General features: G+C 37.4%; 1 protein-coding gene and 1 long non-coding RNA gene across 2 annotated transcripts; one reads left to right on the forward strand and one right to left on the reverse strand.

Annotated features, from left to right (window-relative positions):
* Positions 1-10,493: 10,493 nt before the first annotated feature.
* On the forward strand, positions 10,494-11,418 carry LOC130827251 (uncharacterized). The gene is made up of 2 exons (XR_009047187.1): positions 10,494-10,678; positions 10,862-11,418. It is a non-coding gene; the product is annotated as an uncharacterized LOC130827251 (long non-coding RNA).
* LOC130827244 (histone H2A-like) lies at positions 11,190-12,629 on the reverse strand. Its single transcript, XM_057692910.1, has 2 exons — positions 12,085-12,629; positions 11,190-11,669 (listed from the first exon to the last, which is right to left on the reverse strand). Exons 1-2 carry the CDS (start codon positions 12,295-12,297, stop codon positions 11,427-11,429), a joined length of 456 nt encoding a protein of 151 aa, XP_057548893.1. The 5' UTR covers positions 12,298-12,629; the 3' UTR covers positions 11,190-11,426.
* Between the last annotated feature and the right edge of the window lie 672 nt (positions 12,630-13,301).

Here is a 13,301-nt window from a genome sequence, read left to right on the forward strand (position 1 = left end):
GGTTGAATATTCCATTACACGAAGGTGGTGAGTGAAGCCATCGGAGGGTAATCAGTCAACCAGAAAATCAAGATTTGGTTTCTTGAAGCTGATTTTGTGTGGTGTTTGGAGTGCCGTTCGTGTCTTTTCTATTCCAATACATATTCATCATCTTGGGGCAAATTAAGGTGTGCCATCCACCCCTTAATTTGGTGCAATTTTGGTATCAGAGCTTTGTTCGAGGAAGGGCAGTAGAAGACTCACAAACACTCAACTCAGACAGAGGATCGAAGAGTTTCTGAAATTTCTGAAATTTCAAGATTGGTGAGATTTTTCCAATTTTCTTTGATTACAGCCTTAAGTAATCATAGTGTGAGTATTTGGTGTATTTTTTTGTTAAAAGAAAGATTGGTTTTAAAGAGATTAAACAGCGTGTGTGTTGCAAAATTGGGCATACAGCAGATTTCTGTAATTGCTGTCAGAAATTAGTTTCTGTATTCTGTATTGCTGCTCTTTGTGCATTGCTGATTTCTTTGTTGTGTTTGTTAAATAATTACAGAAAGTTTTTTTTACAGGGATTCAATACTTGGTTTTTCTGTTGTGCAATACAGAACGTTTATATCAAGACCTTGTTTCAGAAAACCTTGTCTGATTCTGTTTTTTTTTGATTCTGTTTTGAAGTCTTGTGTGCATCAATTGTTGATTAAGTTGCTTTTGTTTCTGTTTTCTGTGACTATGGATGCTAGGATGAATAATTTAGAGGAAGCATTAAGACAGATCACACAGTCCTTAGCCAATGCAGGCTTGATGAACAATGACAGACCCAATAACCAACACAATCCCAACCTCACACCAAGAAACCATGAGGATAGGACAATTAGGATAGATATTGCTGAATTTGATGGATTAACTCATGACCCTGAAGTGTATATTGAATGGGAGGTTAGTTTGGATAAATATTTTAATTTAAAGACACCCCCATTGAAAGGCAATATAAGCTAGCTAAGATCAAACTTACTAGTTAGCATCCATATGGTTAGAAGGCATGCAAAAACAGAGGAGAAGGGAGGACAAACCTAGGATCAACAGGGAAAAGTTGAAGAAACATCTTAGGAAGAAGTATGTTCCCTCAAATTTTAAACAACAACTATACATGCAATGGAACAACCTCACACAAGGAAATAGGACTGTAGCTGAGTATGTGCAAGAGTGGGTGAGACTCCTATTGTTATGTGATGTGCATGAAACAGAGGATATAAGGATAAACAAGTTTGTGGTAGTATTAAGGGAAGATTTAGCTGAAAAGATGCTTGGCACACCCAATCTCACTTTCGCTGAGGTGTGTAACTTGGCCATAAACTATGAGAAAATTGCTAATAGGAATAAAGCTAGTCAATCCACGCCAAGCTACACTAGGAACCCTAGGAATCAATCCTTCAGAACACCTAACAAGACACCCATCACACCTAGGAGGGAGGAGCCAGACAGTAGGGAAAAGGGTAAGGACAAAGAGGATACACCCTTAAAAGACATAGTGTGCTATAAGTGTCATGAGAGGGGGCATTATAAAAGTGCTTGTCCTAATGCTAGAGCTTTCACTATGCAAGAATGGAGAGAAATCAACAAGGACCACAGTGTAAAATGGCAAGGAGTTTGAGACTTGGCCTCCTGTGGGAGAGGAAGAACCAGATGGGACCTATAGGGTGAGTGACTCAGGTAAACTGCAAAGATATGAGGACAGTGAGGAAGAATCTGAGACAGAAGAGGAAAGGGAAAGAGTCTTACCTGAAGATGACACTATAACCTTGTCATTAGGAGAAATTTCCATGCTACACCTAAGGAGAAGAATTCTGACCAAAGGGGAAATATTTTTCAGACTAGATGCAAGATTAAGGATAAGACCTGCACTCTCATCATAGATGGAGGAAGTGAATCAAATTGCATTAGCTTAGACCTAGTTAAAGAGTTGAGACTGAAGACCAAGCCCCATCCACACCCCTACAAGTTAAAATGGCTAGATGATAAGGCTAGTGGAGCTGTGAGTAAGCAGTGCTTGGTGAGTTTCATGATTGGTTCATATAAGGATCAAGTTTGGTGTGATGTGTTGGACATGAGTGCATGTCACTTGCTGCTGGGCAGACCTTGGCAGTATGATAGGAAGACCACACATGATGGTTTTGCTAATACTTACACAGTGAGACATGAGGAAAAGCTCAAAGACTTGATTCCTTTACCACCACCCCCTGCACAAAACCTACAGCTGATGAATAGAAAGGCTTGTGAGAGGGAAATCAAGAGCCAAGAGGAAGTGTATCTGATGTTTAGTAAGGAGATAGACCAACCTGTAGACCTACCTGAGAGGTTAAGCCTTTACTGCATGAGTATGCAGATGTGTTCCCTATTGAGCTACCACCTGGACTACCACCTATTAGGGGCATGGAACACCAAATTGATTTGATACCTGGAGCTGCCCTACCAAATAGACCTGCCTATAGGACAAACCCTGTTGAGACTAAGGAGCTTCAGAGACAGACTGAGGAACTTATGCAGAGAGGTTATGTGTGGGAAAGCCTTAGTCCCTGTGCTGTGCCTACTATTTTAGTGCCTAAGAAAGATGGTACATGGAGGATGTGTGTTGATAGTAGAAGTGTCAACAACATCACAGTGAAGTATAGGTTCCCAATACCTAAGATTGATGACATGTTTGATGAGTTAGCAGGTGCACAATGGTTTAGCAAAGTTGATCTAAGGAGTGGTTATCACCGGATGAAGGAAGGTGATGAATGGAAAACAGCCTTCAAGACTAAATATGGGTTATATGAATGGATGGTGATGCCTTTTGGACTTACAGGAGCACCTAGTACATTCATGAGACTCATGAATGAAGTGTTGAGACCATTCCTAGGCAGATTCATTGTTGTGTATTTAGATGACATCCTTGTGTGTAGCAAACAAATTGGAGAACATCTTGACCATTTGAGACAACTTTTTGATGTTCCAAGAAATCAGAGGTTATATGGCAAGCTTGAGAAATGTAGTTTCTTCATGCAGGAAGTGTTCTTAGGGTTTATTATTGGGAAAGAAGGAATAAAGGTAGATCCTGCTAAAGTAGAAGCTCTCTTAACCTGGCCTACACCAAACACCATTACCCAAGTTAGGGCTTTTCATGGGTTAGCCTCATTTTACAAGAGATTAATTCACAACTTTAGTGCTATCATGGCCCCTATTACAGAGTGCCCAAAGAAGGGCACATTTCAGTGGACTGAAGATGCATAACTAGCTTTTGAACAAATTAAGAACCTCATGTGTGTAAGGCCCCTGTGTTGAAACTTCCAGATTTTTCAAAGCCATCTGAGGTAGAGTGTGATGCTTGTGGCATAGGCATAGGAGTAGTTCTACTGCAAGAAGGGAAACCAGTAGCTTATTTTAGTGAAAAATTAAGCAAGGGTAGGCTCAACTATTCCACATATGACAAAGAATTTTATGCTATGGTTAGAGCTTTGGAACATTGGGCACACTACCTTAAGGTTCAACCTTTCATACTATACACTGACCATGAGTCCCTCAAAAATATACATGGCTAACACAAGTTAAACCCTAGGCATGCAAGATGGGTAGAATTCCTCCAAACCTTTGACTTTTTCAGCCAAATACAAGACAGGGAAGACCAATGTAGTGGTTGATGCCTTAAGTAGGAAGCACAACCTATTAGCCATACTAGGAGCTGGAGCCCTAGGATTCGAGATGATTAAAGACTTTTACCCTGAGGATAGTGACTTCAAGGACATTTATGCAAGCTGCCTAGAAGGATCACAAGGGATTTTAGCATTAACCAAGGGTTCTTATTTAAGGGAAATAGACTTTGTGTTCCTAAGACCAATCTAAGGCAATTGTTAGTAAAGGAAGTGCATGAAGGCAGTTTAGGAGGACATTTTGGTATTCAAAAGACCCTAGATATGCTTAGTTAACATTTTTATTGGCCCAAGATGCTAGGCACTGTTGGCAAACACATACTTAGGTGTGAAGCTTGCATTAAGGCCAAGATTACTTTTCACAAAGGGGAATACATTCCCTTACCTGTTGCCACCAAGCCTTGGGAACACCTTAGTATGGATTTCATCGTGGCCTTACCTAGAACTCAAAGGGGAAAGGATTCTATTATGGTTGTTGTGGACAGGTTCTCCAAGATGGCACATTTTGTTGCTTGCAACAAGGTGGATGATGCTCAAAATATATCTAGGTTATACTTTGCAGAGATTGTAAGATTGCATGGGGTACCAAGGACCATTGTGTCTGATAGAGATAGCAAGTTTCTTAGTTGCTTTTGGAAAACCCTGTGGAGACTGTTAGGCACAAAGCTCTTGTATAGTACATCTCATCACCCTCAAACTGATGGGCAAATAGAGGTGATCAACAAGACCTTGGGCTCAATCTTAAGAACCTTAATGAACAAAAATCTAAGGGATTGGGATCTCAAGTTATGCCGAGCAGAGTTTGCTTACAATAGAAGTCCTAGTTATAATACAAAGCACTCCCCCTTTAAATGTGTTTATGGGGAGAATCCATTACTACCTTTATCTCTAACTTGTAATTTTGAAAATGACAGGGTACACAAAGATGCTGTGGAGCAAGCTAAAGAGATGATGAAACTGAACAAATTGATTCAGGAAAACATTCAGAAGGCCAATGCAAGATACAAGCTCAAAGCAGACAAAGGCCATCATTCCAAACAGCAGCTAGAAGAAGGGGATTTTGTGTGGATTTACCAAAGGAAAGCAAGATTTCCCCATCTAAGGAGGAATAAACTCATGCCTAGAGCCATAGAACCCTTCCAGATAATACAAAAGTTGGGAAATAATGCATACAAAGTAGATCTTCCAGAAGAGGTTAGTGTTTCAAACACCTTCAACATAGGTGATCTCAAACCATACATTGAACCTACAGAATTGAGGACAATTCTTCCTCAAGAAGGGGGAGTTGAACCAAGTATGCAAGGCACACATGGCTTTAGCATGACACTAGAGGAAGATACGCATGAAGATGAAGCCGAGCAAGTCCTCATACAAAAACTAGACTGCACAGACAGCAGCACAGAAGACCAACAGCACAAACAGAGCTGCCAGCCACCACCTGCTGACCAGCATACCTTGCAGCTCTTCCACAGAGGCAACCTGAGCATCCCAGGAGACACCAAGGGTAGTTTTGGAATCTCTATACATGGACCTTACTTCCATGGTCCAAGATGCCTCTTGAAAATCACAGAAGATGCCCAAGAAATGATGCTGAAGGTCGGGTGTTCAGCGGATATTACTGCAGGATGAATCAAGCATTCTTTTTTCTGATTTCTGTTTTTAAAACGTGCACATGATAGCCACGTGATACTTTTTAGCCGTGATTATTGTGTGTCTGCATAAACATTAGTCTTAGCTATTTTTAGAAGGTCTCATAGCTCTATAAATAAGAGGCCTAACCCTTGTAAACGTAGGATTTAAGATTTTTTTCAGAATAGAACATCAAATTGTTTTTCTTTCAAACTTTGTTTGTTTGAGCCTCTGATTGTTAGTCACACACTCATCTCTTTGAGTTGTTAGTCACACAACTTCAAAGTTTATCCTGCATTCCACAAGGTAGTCAATCCTTGGGTTGCATATTCCATTACACGAAGGTGGTGAGTGAAGCCATTGGAGGGTAATCAGTCAACCGGAAAATCAAGATTTGGTTTCTTGAAGCTGATTTTGTGTGGTGTTTTGAGTGCTGTTCGTGTCTTTTCTATTCCAATCCATATTCATCATCTTTGGGAAAATTAAGTTGTGCCATCCACCCCTTAATTTGGTGCACTTCATCCCAACCACGAATTTCTCCTAAGCTTCTGATCTATCTTTTCAACCCACAGTTTGTTTAAGTGTTGTAGGCCCTAATATCCTCAACTCTTTCTTAATGTTATCCTTCAAACCTGGCAAAAAGCCCCCACCAGCACTGCACCCTTTCCAAGTGAGTTACGCATTTCACATAATCCCTTCTATACTCAACCAGGGTTCCCTTTTGCTCCGTAAACAACCACTGCTCATATGAATCCCTTTCATCAAACGACCTGAAATGTTCGAGAATTAATGCCATCAACTCCTTTCAAGTTAGCAATGGTGAACGCTGATTTTCCCATTGATACCAAAGAAGTGCCTCTCCTTCTAGACTAACCTTTGCAACCTTCACCTTCTCATATCTCATTTTATCAGTAAAAGGAAAAATATTTTTCAACCATCATAAATTATGATCCACCCATCAGGATTCTCACTACTGAAATTAGGTAGATCTAGTTTTCTGTATTTCCAAATTATTCACTCCCCTTTGATTGAATTCTCTCCCCAGTAATTGGTGAGATTTGAATCCACTTCCGTTGGACCCCTTCACGTTCTTTCCCACATCAAATGGTACTTCGCTTCTACTCCCTGAAGATTGAGGAATTTGATGACCTCTCTTCAATAGCTTGTTCTGTCATTCCCTCAAAAGGGCAAGGTTCTTTTCTGCATTGGCGATATCGTTCTCGTTGTTTTCTTGTTTCTTGGATATTCTTTCCTCCAAGGTTGCAACCTCAAAAGGTAGTTACCTAGTGAAACAGATCTTCCATTCTTTATAGATCTTATTCAATCTGTTTTAAATGTTGTTAATTAGTGGGACTCACCCTACTGATCGATTGTGGCTCTGATACTAGGTGATAGTTTTGGGTTAAAACTGTAAAAGAAAAGAACTAGAGAATAATTTTGGTTGCTATTTTAGGCCTGGAGGTGTCAGTAGTAAGTAATATCAGAGTCAAAAGTTTAATGGTGTAGTGACAAGACTCGAATTCATGGGAAAAACCTAACTGATCATCTTCCAAGAATCTTTGTAGGATGCAATCCCACATCTCCACGGCATGCTGTTTGAGTCTTGATTTATCAGTTGCTTCTTTCAATGCCATAGTACCTTTGCCTTTATTTAAGAAGTATAACACATTGAAATTTGACAAAAAAAAAAAAAAAGGAATGTATTTTGTCTTCAAGTTATTGAGGGACATAGTCATTGTTTTGTTACCCCTACATCACGACATTATTTAAGGGGTAATAGGAAAATAACTATATAAAACAAGAATTTGATATCAAAAAACGCATGAGTTAATTTTCATAGAGATTTCAAAATTACATCAAAAGTGATGATGGAAAGATGTTGATTGAGAATTTCATTAAGAAAAGAGATATTTTCTCGAGGTTTTATTTTGACTATGCATTAGATGAGGATAACCGCATTTTTATGTCTTTTTTGGGTGGTGTAAAAAATAGGAAAGAATTATACCCTATTTGGAGAGATAATCACCTTTACTTATGATACTAATAAATACCAATGTAAACCATCATAGGTTTTGTATTACATTTGGTGTTGGTTTGTTAGCTAGAGAGAATACTAAGTCATTTGAGTGGTTGTTTAAGACTTTTTCATACGTTATGAGGGATTATATGCATACTTATTTGATAACTAATCAAGACCCAACAATGAATATTGCAATTAAGAATATTTTCCAAATGCAATATATAAACTTTGTATGTAGCACATAATGAAGAAAGTCACAGACAAAATAGGACATAAATTGACGAAGATAAATTTTTTTGAAAGAATTAAATAGTTGTGAGTGGAATGATGTACAAGCAAAAAGTGAGTTTATAGGGTTTCTTTATTTTTCTGGATTAGGGTTTGGCCTAGGGGAGATTTATTAGGAGTACACCAATGGGTTATGGTTGGGGCTAAAAGTTCTGAATAGATGCATATATTGGCTCAATTATTCAATTATGTTGAAATTCTTACGAACTGATGTTATAGATACATTTGGTAGTACGATTGTAATTAGTTATAAGTGGGTATTAGTGATAGTCTTAGTAGTGTAAGGTTGTTGAGGTTTATAGGCACTCATTGATTTATTTGCAAATGATTTTACTGTTAATTTTTCTGCACATGCTTTAAGTTGTTCTTCTTGTAATCTTGCATACCTAATGGCATCTGAAATGGATGTGGGATTAAAAGCCTTAACAAAAGGTTCAGTCTCTTCCCTCAGACCCCCTATAAAACTTTGCAACAAATATGCACTATTCAATCGATGACCATTTTGAAGCAAAATTGATCTTAAGTCTTCGAGAGAGTCTATATATTCTTCCAAAGGATTCAATTAGGAAAGTTTATTAAAGTGCTCAACTGCATTATCCCCAATGTCATCTTCGAATCTTGCAGCTAGGACCCATTTAAAATCTTCCCAACTCACATCAGTTCTATTTGCCAGGTAACTTGGAACCCATGACTCGGCTTTATCTATCATATATAAAGAAGCTAATTCTACTTTTGACTCTTCAGCAATTTTACATAAACTGAAATATCTATTGCACTTCTTAACCCAATTTCTTGGATTTATGCCATTAAAAGTTGGACATTGGATTTTAGGTGCCATACCTAGAGGTCTGGTGGACTTGACCTCTTAATGATTGTTTCTTGGTGAATCCACTAAGGCTCGGTCCTTCAATTCAACAAGCATTTGCATCACCTGCTGCGTAGCCTGGGATTGTTCTTCTAGCGTCCTTTCCAAATTTTTTACTTGTTCTTCTATTGCCACTGTCTTTCTAGTTATAGGTGCCAGATTGCTTCAATCTAAAAAGAAAATGCAATATCAGTACTAAAAGACTTCAAGATTTGAAGACAAAAATTTAATTTGTTTATTCTTCAATACTTGGGGTGCCTATTGTCATGAACATTTTGATGAGAGGGCAGCGTGGATGGTGGCTGCTCAAATACTAATGTTATGGTTGTTGAATTTCATTATATTTCCTAAAATCTAATACACCCTTATATCCCTTTTATAGTACTAACTACTAAGACTATCACTAATACCCACTTATAACTAATTATAATCTTACTACCAAATGTACCTATAACAACTGAGGAGATTTAGTGAGTTCGGTCTTTAACAGGGTTTTTTTATTGAACATGATGCTTATTTCTTGTCTTCAACTTGACTACGTAATGTAGTCAGTAATCCTCCAGAATCTACTTGAGAAAGAAAAGAACACAATAAAGCAGAAGAAGACAGAAGAGAAGAACAATTAACTGAAGAAGCAAGAACCGAGGGAATGCTTATATTGTATTATGTAATCTAGATAAGCTGAATGCACATCCTGAACTCTTTGACTGGTTCAGTAACTCTATAGTGTATAAATGATATAATCCCACATACCCCTATCTATATACAAGACTTATATAGACTCCCCATTCCTCCGTAACAGAACCATATAACAAATATAGCAAATTTGCCCCTCCCTCAACAGAACTGACTTTTAGATTCCCTTTCTAGAAGAAACGTAACTTTCAGTGGCTTATGCAACGTCATTCTTCTTTTTCCTCCTGCAGTAAGTGAATTGAAGTCCTGGGTCATTGCCTTCATTAGTTAACAGGAATCAAGAATAGGGTCCATTATAGACTGTTGTATTATCTTTGTCTTCGAACGACTTTGATGCATCAGTTTTTTAGTTAGGCTACGTCTCTTATTTTAGTTGCTAAAATTGATAAAATGTTTGTTTGATTCATAAACTTTTGGGTGCAGCAAAAAAGACAAGATGGTTGGGATGACATACGAGAATCATATGATGACCTTACTTCCATTTACTCGGATTTTCTTACACTTCTATGAATTGTCCCCTGCTCCTTACTTTTTTAATGATGTTGCTATTCTGTTTAACTCATAAGTGATCTCTTCAATACTTTCATGATCATGAAGTGATGAATTTCATTTCTTCAGGATTCCTGATTTCAGATAACACACAGCTAGTCCTTGCATACCATTTAAGTTGGTGCTATTTTGCATACCATATTACCAAGTAGCGGAAGGTCTTGTCTACTGTTACAAATTTGTGCAAGCATGAACTGTTATTAAAAATAGGTAGTTTTTCATTGCTTCCCATTTTCCCATTCTATAATTTCCTCTTCTCTTTTTGTTGCAATCTCGTCTTGTGTTATTTATTTAGGACTAATCTCTTGAGTTCTTCGAAAGAAGTGTGACTTGAGTCTTGCACCAATTAGTCATATATTAGATGACAATCAAAAGAGTAGAAGAATTTGGTCTTAAAAGGTTAAAGTAACAAACTAAGATTACTAGACCTTAAACATGTATTATAATGAGTGGTAAAGACACTCCAAGTCATGAAAGAGTATACACTCTTATTGTGTGCATAAAACAAGTGTATGGAGTATTTCATATGGGTTTGTCATTTATAAATAAGGCAATGTAGTTCACACAAGCTAGATCAAGCAATGGGAGCATAGGGAGACCATAGGGGACCTAGAGGACTGTGCAACAGGCTGGAAAAAGTGCACCAGAGCCAGTTGCAGCCCCCTGTTCTGTTCAATTGCATACTGCTGCTTGCTGTTTCAAAGTTGCTGCCCCATTGTCCCCCTTGGCCTACATATATGTGTAGTGCTTTATCGTATTGATTAGAGCCAAGCTACAAAGCTTGAGCCTCCCATTATCTATCCTTACCACTCTCTTTAATTCTCTACTCAATGTAATGTTCACACACACAAACTCTATTAATGTAATTCCTTCAACATTGTAATGAGCTTTCAAGCTCCTCTATCCTTTAAACACATAATAATACACTAGCCTAACGTGTAAGATATAGCCTCATTAATGGTAAATCACCTTAAATCTTGATATCTTGTTTACATTAGTTTTTATTGCTTAAATTACCTTAATACTTACATATAACCATGTTTTATTAGTACACCTTAAAGCCATGGTCATTAACCTTTCGTACCACTTTTAAGCCTACACTTCCACATTTATTAGCCTACTCTAATATTGTTGTGAACTCAGGTAGCTCAATTGGAGATCAAACCCAACATTCAGGCTCTAATCTTCTCTAGATGTACTGGACTGGACCTTTGAAATTCCAGATACTAGCAGAGAAGCTATCAAGTGGTGACGTGAACATTCAATTTGCTTAGCATATGAAAATTACAGGAAGATTTTGGAGGCTCCACATCCTACAATTCCGTGTTTAAGAAGGAATATGATGTCCATTTTTGGTAAACAAGTCCTCTTTTTACTAGCTTTTGGTATCTACGCTCTACTCTTTGTGGATCCATCTTAAACTAAACCAATACACTACTAGTACTTCAAAACGTTACAACTGCTTGCAAAATTGAAAGAAAAAGACAATCATAATTTAGGATTTAATTTCATACAAGAGAAGGAAAATCAATAAATTATTGATCCAATACCCATAGAACAAACCTTAGCTCATCATCATTACAATATACCCTATTCTTTCATATTCTTGTTTAAACTTATCCAACTAACTAGTAGTTACAAAGTGCAATAGAGAAATCATAACTCTAAACTAGAACCAACAAGTCCATTTTTATCATCATCATCTAATCTAAGCTTTCTTTGGAGATTTGGTTGCTTTTGATGGAGACTTGGGCTCTTTAGGAGTCTTCTCTGCAGTCTTCTTGGGCAACAAGACTGGGTTAATGTTTGGAAGAACACCTCCATGAGCAATTGTTACTCCAGCTAACAACTTTCCAAGTTCATCATCATTCCTCACTGCAAGAAGAACGTGCCTTGGGATGATTCTGTTCTTCTTGTTGTCTCTTGCTGCGTTTCCTGCCAACTCCAACACCTTCATTTATTTTCAAAACCCAAACAATCGTTAGAAATAAATGATAAATCATCAATCAAATTCGAAAGATCTACCAGATTATTTTGAAATCAGTTGTTCGGTATTCAGGTAAACCTGGCTATATAAACTCCCAAATTTTCGGATATTTTCAAAAATGCCAAATAACCAAAAATTAAAACAAGAAGTCCAGATCTAATCCCAAATAATCTCGATTAAATTATCAATGAACAAAAATAACTACAATGTTCAAACGCCTTCTAATAGCAAATAATAAATTACATTTGAAATCAAATTTAACGAAGCAAAATCTTAAAATACTTCATAACTTGTAAACGCGATTTAATAGCAAATTACCTAAAACTTGTAAACGAATAGCAAAAGAAAAACTGAGAGTATGTCAAAAAAGAAGTTATACCTCTGCGGCAAGGTATTCAAGAACAGCAGCAAGATAAACAGGAGCACCAGTACCAACACGTTGAGCATATCTTCCTTTCTTCAAGTACCTCCCAATTCTTCCAACTGGAAATTGCAATCCAGCTTTAACAGATCTTGAAACTGGCTTCTTCTTAGGGCCTCCTCCTTTCCTTCCAGCGGCTCCTTTCTTTCCCTTTCCTCCAGCGGTATCCATTAATGTGCTGTTTAAAGCTTTCTTTATCTAAAACAATCTAGGCTTTTTGGTTGAGAAAGTAGAAGAGACTGAGATTAAAGAAATTTAAATACAATGGTATTCTAGAACGGAGGGAGAATGTTTATATAGTGCAGTTTTGAGAGTGGGAAATATTGTGCGGAGCGGATCGTGGGTTTGAGCCGTTAGATTAGAATGTATCGATGGTCTAAAAATATGTAGAGCGCGATCCGTGTGCTTTTGAATGAACCAATAAGAAGCGAGTTTGAAAAGATTTGAATAAAACGAATTTTGTATTTATTCACTATATTGTTTCTCCATCTTAAATTATGAGATGGACATTTAGTAAATTTTGGGGTCTCCGTGTCAAATTTATGTTATAGATCCTTACAATTTAAAGAAAAAAAATCAAAATACTAGTATATAAAAAATATCTCCATTGATTACACTAATTATATTTGGCTCTTTAATCTTGTAAAAAATAGTATACATGTATTCACGGTAATTGAAACAATAAATCAAATAAGTATAAAAAATTTTTTTAGGGCCCCCTTTGATAATGGGCCTTTGATAATATTTGAATCACCATCAGGTACGAGAATTGGAGCAAATGTGAGACAAGAATTCAGAGTCTGAAAGGCCTCCTCACATTAGTAATCCCACACAAACTTACAATCCTTCATAGCCAACTGTGTCAAAGGTCGCGCAATCTTCGAGAAGTTCTTAACAAAACGCTGATAGTAACCAGCTAAACCTAAAAAACTGCAAATTTATGATGTGTTCTTGGGTTTCACCCGAGATAATACTGCCTCAATCTCTGGTAGATCAACAGAAAATTCATCACGAGAGATAATGTGCCTCAAAAAGGCAACGCACTCTGGCCAAAACTCACACTTCTCAAACTTAAAACTAATGGTTTCGCAAAGTTTGGAGTATGATCCTAAGATGTTCAGTGTGGTCTTTCTATATAAGCAAAGAAAACTTAAAACATAATTAGAGAGAGAAAA

The sequence above is a fragment of the Amaranthus tricolor genome, chromosome 11, assembly GCF_026212465.1.
Source record: "Amaranthus tricolor cultivar Red isolate AtriRed21 chromosome 11, ASM2621246v1, whole genome shotgun sequence".
Classification (NCBI taxonomy): domain Eukaryota; kingdom Viridiplantae; phylum Streptophyta; class Magnoliopsida; order Caryophyllales; family Amaranthaceae; genus Amaranthus; species Amaranthus tricolor.